Genomic DNA, 14,152 nt, shown 5'->3' on the forward strand with positions numbered 1-14,152 from the left:
AAAATGTTGCTTTATCCTTTACAAAGAGCAAGGTCCTCCTGCAACAGGACCAAACAGTGCTCAATTGCTGCTGTTCTTCCAAAGGCAGATCGTCCATTGCAAGCCCTTAAATAAAGCAGTACTTTGGACAAAAATGAAGTGAGAAGGATTCACTACAGACCCACTCTTTGTAGTGATTCTCTGTCTTCTCAGGAAACAGAGACATCATGAATCTAAAGGAACAAAAACCAGATAATCTGATATGCAGAAATTATTACAGATTTTTTTTAGACTTTCATTCTCTTCTCTTGCCCTCTTAGAATCAAAGTCAAAACGTTTGAATCATTTTTTGATATTTATTATGATGTGTAATTTATGATGACATTTTAAGTCATGTAGGCCAAATTGTCCCCCCACATGTCCTTGTGCTCTGTGCAAAGAATGTTTCATGCACCTATCAACTCCACAGATAGTACAAAAAGGCTGGTGTATACTGGGGAACGTTTTTCTTATGTCCAACATAAGCCTTGTAAATATTTAATTAGTATTTTGGGAATCCATTCACAAGAGGCCATATATCACAATATACAGGATGATTCATTCCTTGATAAGTTCTGCTGTCACCTGTGAGACCTTGTGATCATTATTCTTAGTCTTTAATCATATACTTGACAGAATTAAAGTCTTTGGTAGAGTTCAACTCAAGATAATCCCTTTATTGCATTTCACACAGTATATATATTTGTGTATATTCACAAACTTTTCTGAATTTGACAGTCTTTACTAACCTAACTTGTTTTTTTTTTTTGCTGTCTGGTCATACGTTACCATGTCTATTAATCACAGATGTATTTCAGTAACATATTTTAAATCCAAACTAGACATTCTATTTGCTTCCTTCATTGGCTTAAGTATTTGCTTAATTGATTTGTAGGTGACCAATGGATACTTTTCATGGGGAAGTGGCTTAGCTACATTGTCCAACATAAACATCAGAATCCCAACAGGTAAGATAAATGCACATGTTAAACATTAAATATGTAATATCAAATCACTAGTAATTCCATTTTTTTTGATGTTCTAAAAAGCACAAACCCACACATTTAGGTTTTTATAAGAAAAAAATTGAAGGTTAAAAATGCATACAAAGTCATGAATTGTATTGATCATATAGCTATATCATTAACCTAAAGTACTATAAATAAAACATTACATGATTTTATATAACTATATAGTTTATATGTTTTTATAGTAACAGGAATAAACTCAAGAGTAAGAATAAATGTGAAAAAGATGGCTGCAAAAAAAAATCTTTATTATTTTTAACAGGCAAATTGAAAAAAAAAAAAAGCAAGAGGGAGAACCCCCAAATAATTGAAACCAAGGGTCCATCTAATCCAGTATTTTACAGGGACTCAGCACTTACATGGTTATACTTCTACCCTTCCTCAGAATTACAGCCTCCCAGTTCACAACTGTTTTCATCTCAGAGAACTCTTTGAGCCTCATGCAGTTTGCCTGTCAATAAATCCTCAATTATTTTCTATTTATTTCAATTAATTCTCTTTGTCCAGCTGAGCTCCTTGTGTTTCTTCTATCCTCAGGGTCTTTTGGCTCAGAGTTCCACAGGTTTACAAAACACTGATTTGTTTTGGAACACTTACATAGCAAGTGCAAAAAGTAGCGACTTACTGTTATTGTTGCTGTAAAATCCCCAACCCTGCTAGTATTTCATGTTATTAAATTGCCTTATATTTTATTTTCATATCCTACAAAGTACTTAGTTTTTAAATACCTTATTGCTTTAGGTTGACACATTTTAGGTGTCACATAATTATCCACAAGCTGGGTGAGACAGACTGAAAGTTTACCTCCTTTGGAAGGAGTAAGACCTTTTACTAACACTAGCAATCACACCAGCTAGCACAGCTAGGGAGTTCAATTAGTTCATGGGAAGATGTGAGAAGCACCATTGCCACTATAATGTAGCAGGAAGGTAGAAAAGTTGTGGTGGGGCAGGAATACAGCAAATTAGAACAGAGAAATGGATCTTCTTTCAGTTGCAGTCACTTATTAGATTGGCCCAAATTTTTATGGAAGCTCAGACTGAATAATCACTCCCCACTTTATATAATTTGACCCTGAATAATTTCCATAAAGTAACACAGTTGCACAGAATATATTATAATATATGTCAAAACAATAATTCCTTTGGAGATCAGGGTGTACTTCTGCTGTCCATTATTATATGTATCCATAGATTAATGCATGAAAAATTGTCCATTTATGTAGTGGATGCTAAAAAATTTAACCAACTGGTTTCAAGTGCTCTAGAACTGGACCTAGTTGGGCCTTGTGGACTTCAGTAGAATCGTTTGGTTTGGGTTTTTTTTTTTGGTTTGGTTTGGTTTGGTTTGGTTTGGTTTGGTTGTTTGTTTGTTTGTTTTGTTTGTTTGTTTTGTTGTTGTTTTGTTTTTTTAAATGTGGTTTTATGATCGTAGGTCAGATGACAATGATTGTGGGCCAGGTTGGCTGTGGCAAGTCATCACTTCTCCTTGCTATACTGGGAGAGATGCAGACACTGGAGGGCAAAGTTCACTGGAGCAAGTATGTTTCATATAGCTATGAATTGCTGTGTTTATTTAAGAAGGAGGTGGGATTGGCTGTGAGAAATGTAAACCTCACGTCTTAGAACTGGATGTTGAACGATTATCACCATCTGGATGCTCTCTGGAAGGCATCACCTTCAAACATCTGCAGGATTTTCATTGCTGTTTTGTCGTGGCTCAGAGCTAGCAGAGCAGAGTGGCTCAGGAGAGGAAAGAGGCTACCCTGGCCATTATTATCTAATATATTAGCCCTAGCAAATGGCCTGAATATAAAGCATATGCTATTCCTGTTATCAAATAGGCTTCAGTACTCACTGTAATATGCTGGCACTGTGCACACCAGTGAAAGCATGACAGGCTGGAATTTCTTCAGTGGAGTGGTATGTGTGGGGTACCAGCATACAGCAAAGGCTGTCCTTACCTCTCAGTGATGCTGCTGCTAGCAGGGAAAAAAAAAAGGAAAAGAGTGATATAATAACATGTGAGCAATGCTTTTCCCTTCCCTGGTATCTGCCTAGGCCATGCCTGTGGAAATCACTGTTATTCTTCACAGTAATGCATTCAGAAAGCAGCCTGAGGACACCTAAGGACTAAAGGCTGCAAAGAGGCTGTTGCTGAAGAGGGAACTGCCAGTGAGGTCAGGCCTCGGGATCCACCTGGATTTAAACCCAGGGAATGAGAAATTCCTACAGAAACTCAGTGGGGCAGCAACCACTCTTCCAGCCTAGGCAGGGCAGAGGCTGTGGAAACCATGTCCTGTAACCCTAAGACTTGTTCCTTGATTTTAAAGATCAGTTCTGTTTCCTTAAAACTACTAAGCCCAGCTCTTTGTAATTAGCTTCGTGAGAAGAAAGGGTCAATTTTGTGAGGGACAAATATTTTTTGCCCCATCCCTTGACTAGTAACCTCCTCTGTCATCCTTTTCTTACAGTGGTGTTGCAAGCTGGATATTTTTGCTTTTCCTGGGCTAGTACGCATGGCATTTTTTGTCCTCTAGTGTATTTCACTGTCTGCTATTCTGAGTCTATGATCTCACTGGAGTAGCAGGTACAGTTGGAGCCAAGGCAAGACCAGCTTTAATTTAATTATATGTGAGTTTAACCCCTGAAGGAAGAAGAATATGTGGCTTACCACAGTTAATTTATTTGAGAAATATAATGCAGATTTTGACATCACAATCACACTTTTTTTTCTAAGTATTTTAAGAACTTATGAGTGAGTAGAGTGTGCCTGGAAATTATTCTCACAATTGTTTTCAAAGATATATTTGAGAAACACTCAGATTTGTCATAGAGAAAGATAAAGAATCTTAGAAACATTAGAGAAAATGAGAAATCTTAGAAAGATGCTACAGAATGTTTATTAAATACAATTGAAGTCTCACATTCAATAGAGATCAAGAGCATATTGTCAGTGGATGAGCAGTCTGTACATGACCAGCCAACTCATGTTCTAGCAAGCATCTCAGGCCTCACTGAGTGACCTTTTTTCATTGCAAATGATGACTTGGTACTGTCATACAGCTGGTGCAAACATGGTTATGTCTTGCTGATAATTTCAGACTGCCTGGCAGACACCTGAATACAGAAGGATGCTTCAGGTATTTAACAAAGTGGATCCTATATTTTACAAAACCATAATAAAGGTCCTATTTGCTCTTTTAAATCATTTTCAATGTGACTCCCCATGCATGACTAACGCAGCTACTGATCCAGGGATGAATTCCCCTAAAACTTCAGGTGTAACAATTGCAAGTGGTAGTAATGATAGTTCTGATTTCAGCCCCAGTTTTACTGGGGTAATCCTATATTTGTCATAACGCATTCGTCACAGTGAAATTCCCCCACATCATGGGGCTTGAATACCCAGTTGCTGTTGGGGTTGACTGTGGTGAGAGTTGCAGATCCTGCTGCCAAGGTTGTCACTGGTTTGGGATCTTAGGAAAGAAAGGGTGTCAGTGTATCTTTCTGTAAGAGGTATCATCCAGGGGTCAGATATCAAATCTCTTGCCTCTTTTAGCAGAGGAAATGGTTCATTCTTCCATTACAATGCTATCCTAGTGATTTTGTATCATTTTTTTTTCTCCTCCATTTTCCTTTTGAGGGAATCTAGGCCTGGTTAGAGATGCAGTGGTCTGTTTTAAAACATCCAGGGTTAGCATAAAAGTTGTCCAAATTTCAACAAGGTTTCTTTTTTACTTTTTTTTCCTAAAATATTTAAATAAATTTCTGACAGATCAGCTTATATATTAAAAGATCTCGTAAAAATATCTAATCAACCTAATCAGTTTGGTCTTTCCTACCATCTCAGCCTTGAACTCACCATGCCCCACATTATTTTATGGTACAGAATAAAAATCAGTATAAATAGCCACATTTCAATAAGTAAAGAAATTAGAGCAAAGATTACTGATCCCAGAGGGCAAATAAAACACTCTTTTTAGAAATCTCGGGATCTTCAGTTTCAGCCCACTCCCATGCCCTGCAATTGCATCACTCTTTCAGATTCAGTAGGGTAATAAAGTACAAGCCAAATACTTAATCCTCTTATTTGTGAAGGCCCCAGCTCAGCAAAGGTCTCATGTGTCTTTATTCATGAGATTATTAATGAACATCAGTTCTCACAGAAATCTCAGTCAGAAGTTGGATGACTTAAAGTGTATCTGTCAAGCTAAGCACAGAATGAAATTTCTAACTAAGGAAAAAGAGTTTAAGAAATTGAGATCCTAAAATTAGTCCTTGATCATTCAGATAATCTATTTGATTATAAGAGGAAGCATTATTAAATTTAGTATCAAATTGCAAGGAGTCTTGCAAGGCTTGTGGCCAGTTTTTGTAAAATTATACCTCAGTGGGCACTCTGTGTGTATACATGAAAATGTACACATGAAATCATTATCCCTTTCTCTATCATTTTAATGCTCTGCTGATAAAAGTTTGGAGGGTTATAATAGAGTAAATTTAAGTTTTCTTCTTTTTTATTTGGCTCGACCTAATTCCTAACCTCTTTTTAATCTCTCATTAGACTCCATCTTTTGCTCTCTCATAACTTTTTTCCATTGTAGAGAAGACTGGAGGCTTATGCTGAATAAAGGACCAACTCTGGTGAAGCAATGTCTGTTTTGACTCCCAATTTACAGCTCTCAGACCCTCCTGAGATAACCAACAAGGGCTTGTTCACTCCTGATGTAACAGCTTCTCTGGTGATAGGTGCATGAAGGAAACTTTAGGAGGCGTGAATTATCCAAGTTCTTAGAGAGCTGATGTGCAGCACAGAAAACAACATATTTCTGGCATTTTGGGAAGATGCTTAATATGGAAGCCCGGCATTGCAAGGGCTTTCCTATTAGAATTTTTATGACCTTTGCCAGACTTGGATCTTCTGCTTATGTGTGCAGCTGTAGTTGCTGGTATCCCAGGAAGCAAGCAGACATTTCTGTCTCAGCAGTAAAATGTTTCATCTGGAAGATTTGTAGGCTTGGGAGGGGACGATCTGTTTGTTTTGGTTTTGGTTTTGGTTTATTTTTTTTTTAAATCAGCCAAATAACACATTTTTCTAGTCCTTTCTAATGCCTGATTCCATTTACCTGGCAGAAACCCTTACGCTCTTAGGTTTTGTGCTTTGCAATGGTGTGTTGCCATGCCTGGACACGAGCACCATCTCTGGTCCAGAACTGCTTTGATTGCCATTCCACACCCTTGACACTGCTAGAGTCAAGAAACAGAGGGAGCTGAAAATCATTCATGTCATTACTGCCATTGCATGTTCTTCAAAATGTATTTAATGGATATGGTCCTTAAGAAGTGGAGGCTGGCAAGAAAAGCTACATAGTAGTGCCATGCATGACTTGGTGCAGCCTTACTGATACAAACAGGAACAAAATCTGTTCTGAGTCAAAAGTGTGTTTGCACCCTGCAAGATTATATCTGCAAAGCTTGTCTTTGCTCCAGGAGAAATCTGACATTAGTTTCCAGCCTTTGCAGGTCATTGGTGGAATTGTGTGGGGAAACTAACTTTTGGCTTATCAACCTTTTATATGCCCAGGAAATAGCAATAATTTAATTTTTAATAGATTTTGCAATGCATTTTTAATTTTTAATACATCTTCTAACATAGATTGCCTGTTTAGCCACTATGCACTATAGGTATGAAACTATTGTATGTAGGAAAGTTATATACTTTTAATGAGACCTTGCTTATTTTCCCTTTAAGAACTAAAAAAAAACCCCAAAGTGTTGTTGAGCTCTTAAAATATGTACTTAACTCCAGTTTCTCTGTATATAGAACTTGCACAAAATGTTTTTCTCTATATTTCTTGCTTACTAAATGTCATTTACCATAATTTACAGTGTAAATGAAACTGAACCTTCTTTTGAAGCATCCAGAAGGTATTATTTCTGGTTTTGGTGTATCATAATACACTCATTCATTTCTTTGGAGCTTCCTCAAACCTTTGTCTTTGTACCCTTCAGCCATCTCTGTGTTTTCTTACCATGTCAATACTAATTTACTGTAGGATTAACTGAGAGATTATGTTAAATCCAGTGGATCCCAATCTTCTCCAGCCACTGTACCACTACCTCAGTCTTGTCTGAAAGATGTTCAGAGCTCCCAGCTCCCCTGGGACATAACTGGGAGTTAGGTGAGCTCCATCTCTTGCAAGAGAGGGGCTCTAGATAAAACCTTACATGTCCCCTCCCAACTGTTTGCATGTTTTCTGATCAGTACTGGGGCTCATGCTGTTTGTAACCCGTCTTGACCACTCTGTGATAGAGCAGGGCACACAATGTGCAAAAGGAGACTGAAGCAAAAGAAGTCTTGACTGAAGTCAAGCAGTGGTTCCATCCCTGGCTCCAGGGGAAGGGCCTGCAGGTTTAAAGGACAAGCTGAACTAAAAACACATCATAAATGCTAGAGAAGTAGTGCCACACATAGCTGTGGTTGGGAGCCACACCATGATTTGCTGCCTGATAATCCAGAGGACATATGTCATACTAGTGTATACTGAACTGCTAAACCTCCTAGAATGTTTTTGATACTATTGACTGCTTCTAACCAGCTCTCAGACCCTATAACCCTCTCTCTCAATAGCAAATCTTAAATGCTTGAATACAAAACTTTATCAGAAGCTTGGTTTGAAGCAATACCTTCAAAGAGACTGAGAAGGAAGCTAAGTTTTCAGATCCACAAGCTGGTGCCAGTTCACGCATCTTGGGCATCTCAGAAAAACTGCATGACTGTTTTTTGCCACTGTACATAGGCAAAATAGGCAGAAGTAAAGAACATTCATACCCCTATTGTACAGACATCATTAGGTATTTTGACATCTTTAAAGTATGTCTAATACATACTTGGGAGACATTAGAGATTCCTTCCCAGTCTGTATTAAACTGACCTCTTTTCTAAAATCATGTCAAACCACTGAGGACCTAATAGACTTAAAAGAAAAAAGCATTATGTGTTAAAAAAGTATTTTGTATATATGGTCATGTAAAATAATCTAAAATTTCAGAAAGCAGTGAGTCAAATGTACTGCTGCCATTTGAATAGCACCTTTTCACTACCTGCTCTGATGTTAGGGGGAAAAAAAAAAACAACAAATAACTATTCTTGTTCTTATAACTATTTAATAATTTTGATTATTCATCATTTGCCCTTGGATTGAAATGACAGATAGATTGAGGTAGATACCATCCATTTCTAATAGAATAGAATACTACCTAGAGTATAGATTTTGCCATCAGGGGAGAGAGTGGGCACTGTTCTAACAAAAGCATCTAAGTTAAAATTCCTCCCTTCATTTTTGTAACAGTTGCTTTGCCTGTGTATTGCCCTGTATTTTTATGAATGCACACTCATAAAATTATTTTTTTAAAAAAACTGATTCTCAGACATTTCACAACGTGGGTGCTTTGCTTTTTACTGATGCTTTTTATCTGTCTGCAGCAGAAACAGGTACTCAGTGGCTTATGCAGCTCAGAAGCCGTGGCTGCTGAATGCAACCGTGGAGGAGAACATTATCTTTGGAAGCCCATTTAATAAACAGAGGTAAGTATCAAAATCCTTTCAAAAAGACTTGGCAGCTTCTCTTAAAGAGTTTTTTTGGCTTCTCCTTCTGGAGGAAGTCTGTGGATTCTGAAAAATAGCAGTGCACATTAACCCTGGGGTGGATTATCCAACCTGACTTTAGCCATCTCAAAGGAAGGTTTCTGTTTTAAATTAGTCCTTCAAGGCTCCCCATCTAACCACAGTGGATGTCTAAGATGTTTGTGAGAGATCCCACAGTGGCTCTCCACAGAATACAGCGGAAGCCATGTGTGTATTTTTTCAAGCAGCTAAAGTTAGGTGAGATGAATCCCATCTTTGGAGACCACTCACATATTTTTTGTTTTGTTTAATGGAGCCTGAGGTTGCCAGAGGACTCTGGAGATAGGGATTCTAGGCATGTTTCCATTGGATTTGTGTCCTAATCCTGCTGTGGCTCTACAAAAGCACTGCACATATGAAGATGGGGTGCCTCAAGGAAATAACCTCAAGCCTTCCTTTAGAAATACAGGAGAAGGGAGTGTGGAAGCTGGGGTGCACAGCTTCTGTTATGCGTAGCCAGCACTTGCCTCTTGTGTACTCCTAAAAGGTCAGTGAACAAATGCATTGGAAAAAGTGACTTAAGGAAAATAAATTGCTGATGTTTTCAAAAGCAACGTTCTCTTTGTCTTAAGTTATTTAAAATACATCCTATTCCTCTCAGTGTGTGCTTTGCTAAGATGTATGTCTCCATTCCCACTTAAAATTTAGCAATGACCCAATATCTCAAAATCCAGATAATAATCTAAAATTTCAGGGACCAGACTCTTCAGCTAATGCATCCATCAGCCTATCTTCACTCATGGGAAGGGCTGAGTTACACCCCTCACATAGTCTGATCCCAGCTGTGTGTCTGGGATACCACACAGACCTAGAAATCTCAGAACAAATTTCAAGTTTTTTCAAGCCCTTGTAAGTATCCTTTGTCCTGTAATATCCCTCTGAAGTAAATGAAGAGGCACCTAAAGGGGAAAGAAGAATAACTTACTGGAAAGAGTCCAGCAAAATAGCTCTGTGATAGAGAAGAATATACCAAATAATTTATGTAACTGAATCTTTAAAAAGTAGGCTTGCCAATAATAAATAAGTCATTTCTTATAATGCTTGGTTTACAATGCTCCATGATTAGCTGCTGAATAATCATTTTGCCCTACTTATTTTTGAAAATACCCAGCCATAACCACAACATCAGAGCAGTGAATTCGAGCTGCAGGGGTTTGTGTTAAGAAAGCAAGGGGATGGTTAAATAATTGCAATGACCACACTGTTTTCACAGGTACAAAGCTGTTACAGATGCATGCTCTCTGCAGCCTGACATCGACTTACTACCATTTGGTGATCAGACAGAAATTGGAGAAAGGGTAAATAACACTAATCCTTTTTTATGTCTGCTTAGCCTACGGATTAGGAAGGTGCTCTTTGGTATCAGACAGATCTAATCTGTATTGGGCTGCCAGCCTGGTAAATAATTGTAATTCACCAGGGATTACTGCAAAAATAAAGTAAAAAATAATAGAAAACTTTTTTCCTTCTTCAGCTATTTCTCAAATGGGATTTTTTTGATCAAAGTCTACTATATTTTGCTTGCAGAATGTGATGCTAGTGTTGGTTGCATTTGTCAATCTAAGAAGCCTACTGTGCTTAGAGAAGCTCTTAATAATTTACACTTATCCACGATTAGTTGTTGAATAATCATTTTTCTTCTGATATTATATGAGGATTATACTTGTTTATCAACAGCATTAGCATTTTAACAAAGCTTTTTGTTTTTATTTGAACTTTGTATAATTCTATTTTTAAAAAAATCATATTTCCAAAGTCCTATCACAATGTTTATTCAGTGATGCATATTTCTGATCCTTTATACTCATTAGGGGATTAATTTAAGTGGTGGCCAGCGACAGAGAATCTGTGTAGCTCGAGCACTCTATCAGAACACCAACATTGTCTTCCTGGTAAGTTTTTTCTGTTTCCCATGGATCATGGAAAGTCAGTAATAAAACTGTCATTCCTTGTATTTAGCTTCAGGAAAAATTATGTTTATTTAGAAAACTATAGTGACTTTATTCAAATCCAAATCCAAATTAAAGACATAGGAAGTAAATTTCGACCAGAGGCAGCAACAAAACATCCTGGGAGATTGAAGAAGGTTGGGTTTGCTACAGAGATTAACACTGGAAGAGTAGAACAGATTGTCTAACTTCTGCTCACTCTCAGTACTGAGCCTCTTCAAAATTAACCAGGGACTTCTGTTCTTAAAAGCAGAAGAAGTTTACATATTAATATCTTTATCTGAATGTTGTCTTGTCACTGGTCACACTCACTCAAAGTGAAAACCAAGCACATCTATAGTTTAGTTTGGAGGAAATTAGAGCATTTCCTAACTTGGCTTTAACTGTCCTGTGTTGGTTTCCCATCAAAATTAGGCTCAAGCTTGGCTCTGGATCCTGGCATTTTCAAATCTGGATCAGAAATTTCAGTTCTGGTGTTCCTGATCAGGATTAATACACGCTATTAGTGTGGCACCAGCACTGCACACATCTAGACAAAAAAAATTCACTGGGTTTACTGCTATGAACTGAAGAGCAATGGATTCTAGCTCACTGTTTTGCAGTGCAGCCCTCTGACTAGGTCTTAGGCAGAGGGAGATGAAGCATTAATAATGGCAGATGCTTTCTATTTTTTAAAAACTTTTGAAAGAAACAAAACTGATTTTTGTATCCTCTTGTAATATTTTTTAATTTTATTTGGTTGCAGGATGACCCATTCTCTGCGCTGGATATTCACTTAAGTGATCATTTAATGCAGGAAGGGATTTTGAAGTTTCTGCAAGAAGACAAGAGGACTCTTGTTCTGGTGACACATAAGTTGCAGTATCTACCACATGCTGACTGGGTAAGAGAAGACATGCCATGACAAAGATTTGTTAAAGATGAACTTACACTTGAAGTTAGCACCATGACACTTAATGAAAAGACTCTTTTCCTCTGTAACAGAGTCCTTCTTTCTTAATTCTGTCTGTCCTGTGACTAACTGCCACTTCACATCATATGGATTTTATACTAAAAGGAACAATTTTATTTTAACATTATTTGTGTAGGTTTTTTGATTGAAAGACACTGGATAATTATGACTTAATTGCAAATATGACTACTACTTACTACGCCTTGCCTATGCTTTTAGAAGAAGGGTAAGCATGGCTCATAGAATTTTCAGTTTATAAGCTGTGTCAACAAACCTAAGTTATTAATAAGATATTGAAAAAAAATAACATAGAAATCTTCATAATGGAAATCTCATTAATACTGAGACACGTTTTGTAGATCCAGGTCAGTGATTATGGTATCTATGCTGCTGAGTAGACCTATCAGATGCTTTCTCCCCTAGATCATAGCAATGAAGGATGGAATGGTGCTTAGAGAAGGGACACTAAAGGATATCCAAAACAAGGATATCGAGCTATATGAACACTGGAAAACTCTGATGAATCGCCAAGATCAAGAACTGGAAAAGGTAAATAGGAGCATTTGGGCAAAGTTGCCCTTTCTGAAAAAATATATCTTTCAGTTAATTTATAAAAAAATCCAAACATGCCGGAAATCAAGATTTAAAATAGACATTAAGGATAAGCCACACAAACTGAAAGTAACTTTAAGGACTGGAATAGATTGTCTAGGAAGTGTGTGGTATGTCTGTCACAGGTGGTTTCTAAAAACACATTAGCCAAACACCCTTTTAAAATTCAGTGCAGAACTGGTCCCTTACTGGGGCAAGGGATGGACTAAGAGACTTCCTAAAGTATTTTTTAGCCCTTTAATCTGTTACTGCTGTGAGATTTCAGGATTCTTTAAAGACTATTTTTGAAGTTTTTATCATTCCAGAAGGCAGGGAATAAAATAATAGAAGAAAGAGAAAAGGAAGGAAGTGGACAAGGCAGGATTTTCTGAAAGATAAATCCTAAAATACTGTGCTTTTGCATTCTGTGAGCTAAATGATCCAAATAACATCTCTTTGAGGTTATTGTTGGTGCTGACATAGTGGCAGACAGCTAAGCTCTCAAACTAATAAATCTGTTTCCTTATTACAGGATATGGAAGCTGACCAGACTACTCTTGAAAGAAAAACTCTTAGAAGGGCTATGTACCCCAGAGAATCAAAATCACAACTAGAAGATGAAGATGAAGGTATGTTTTACCATTTCACTTTATTTACTCTATCCCCATGTTTCATTGCCTTTCCACTTGAATAGCTGGCAGTTCATAGCCATGATGTATGAACGTGTTGATGACACTTGATAATAACAGTGAAAAGTCCAATACTTTGACCTGTTTACAATATGACCTGTTTAAGGGATTCTCCAAACGTTGTGCAGGGATAAGGGTGTACCAAATCAAGTTAATTCCTTTGCTAACTCATACTGTCTGGAAGTTAGGAAGGGAGAGATAGAATTTAAGCAACAATAAGAAGAGTAAATAAAGCAAATTTAGGTAGCTCTGCCTAGTCATTGGCCAAATAATGTTAGATCACCTGTAGCCCTGTCCCTCATGAGATACCTCGTGAGATTCACAGAATGGTCTGTTCTGGGCTGAACCATGTGATAAAACTGGTAGCTATTTTCAGTTCACTTTTTGGAGTTAACCTGCTGTTTTTCTAGATGAGACTGTTTGTGGGAGAAGCTTTAGGCCTTGTTCTTAAGCTTAGCTTCTTGTTCTCCTCAGTTCTTGATGCTTTTACAGGTGCAGATTCAGATTAACATCACTTTAAAAGTGGGGCAGAGGGGCATAAAGGTTGGATATTGGCAGATAGCAACAAGACCCATCAAGAACATCTTTGTGATGTTAGACCAGGCCTAAAGGGAGTAGTGAGCCTTGGCAAGCAGTAAGTCTGTGCTAAGGAAGAGAAGAGGTGAACTTCACCTTAACTCAACAGGAGCACTAACTGAAGGAACTATCATGGCAATGTTGGCTGAAGTGACTGCAGAATGTACTCTGGCTATTAAGAGGTTCTTTATTGCTGCCTTGTGTTTCATCTGGCAATGCTCATGATGGACTGTCATCTTAAATTATAGGCCTGTGGGTCCTGTATTTCTCCCTTTTGAAGAGATTCCCAATCACTGTACAACAGGCAGAGCTAAATTTCAAAGCCCCTGAGATGGAAATATTTTGTTGGCTTCATACTTCTTTGGCAGAGCTGAGCAGAGCACCTCTTACTTATGTGCAGTCATCAGTACACTTTATCAGTTAAATTCTTGGAGGAATTTAAGATGAGATCATTCCCAAGCTCCTCCTTTTGGTCTGTGCAAGAAAGCCTTGCAAAAACCTCTGTATCTTCTTTGTGGGGTAAGATAGAAAACATAGGGGGAAAAAGACATGCTCATATAGTCCACAGAATTCCTGCAAAAAGCAAACATTCAGATCAAATCCACATATCAGTAACTTCAGAACAGAAATATAACCTGACATTACATTCTAAGTTATCTA

General features: G+C 37.7%; 1 protein-coding gene across 1 annotated transcript in view; it reads left to right on the top strand.

Annotated features, from left to right (window-relative positions):
• Positions 1 to 14,152, top strand: part of ABCC9 (ATP-binding cassette, sub-family C (CFTR/MRP), member 9) — a gene marked incomplete at its 5' end in the record, with an annotated part of 47,898 nt that overhangs the window by 11,008 nt on the left and 22,738 nt on the right. The window contains 9 exons of the mRNA XM_008936815.1: positions 914 to 986; positions 2,481 to 2,586; positions 6,938 to 6,976; positions 8,535 to 8,636; positions 9,949 to 10,033; positions 10,547 to 10,627; positions 11,430 to 11,567; positions 12,060 to 12,185; positions 12,760 to 12,856. Of these exons, the coding sequence (XP_008935063.1) occupies positions 914 to 986; positions 2,481 to 2,586; positions 6,938 to 6,976; positions 8,535 to 8,636; positions 9,949 to 10,033; positions 10,547 to 10,627; positions 11,430 to 11,567; positions 12,060 to 12,185; positions 12,760 to 12,856 (847 nt within the window). The remainder of the gene's footprint in view (positions 1 to 913; positions 987 to 2,480; positions 2,587 to 6,937; positions 6,977 to 8,534; positions 8,637 to 9,948; positions 10,034 to 10,546; positions 10,628 to 11,429; positions 11,568 to 12,059; positions 12,186 to 12,759; positions 12,857 to 14,152) is intronic.

Source organism: Merops nubicus, unplaced genomic scaffold, assembly GCF_000691845.1.
Source record: "Merops nubicus isolate BGI_N331 unplaced genomic scaffold, ASM69184v1 scaffold48813, whole genome shotgun sequence".
Taxonomy (NCBI): domain Eukaryota; kingdom Metazoa; phylum Chordata; class Aves; order Coraciiformes; family Meropidae; genus Merops; species Merops nubicus.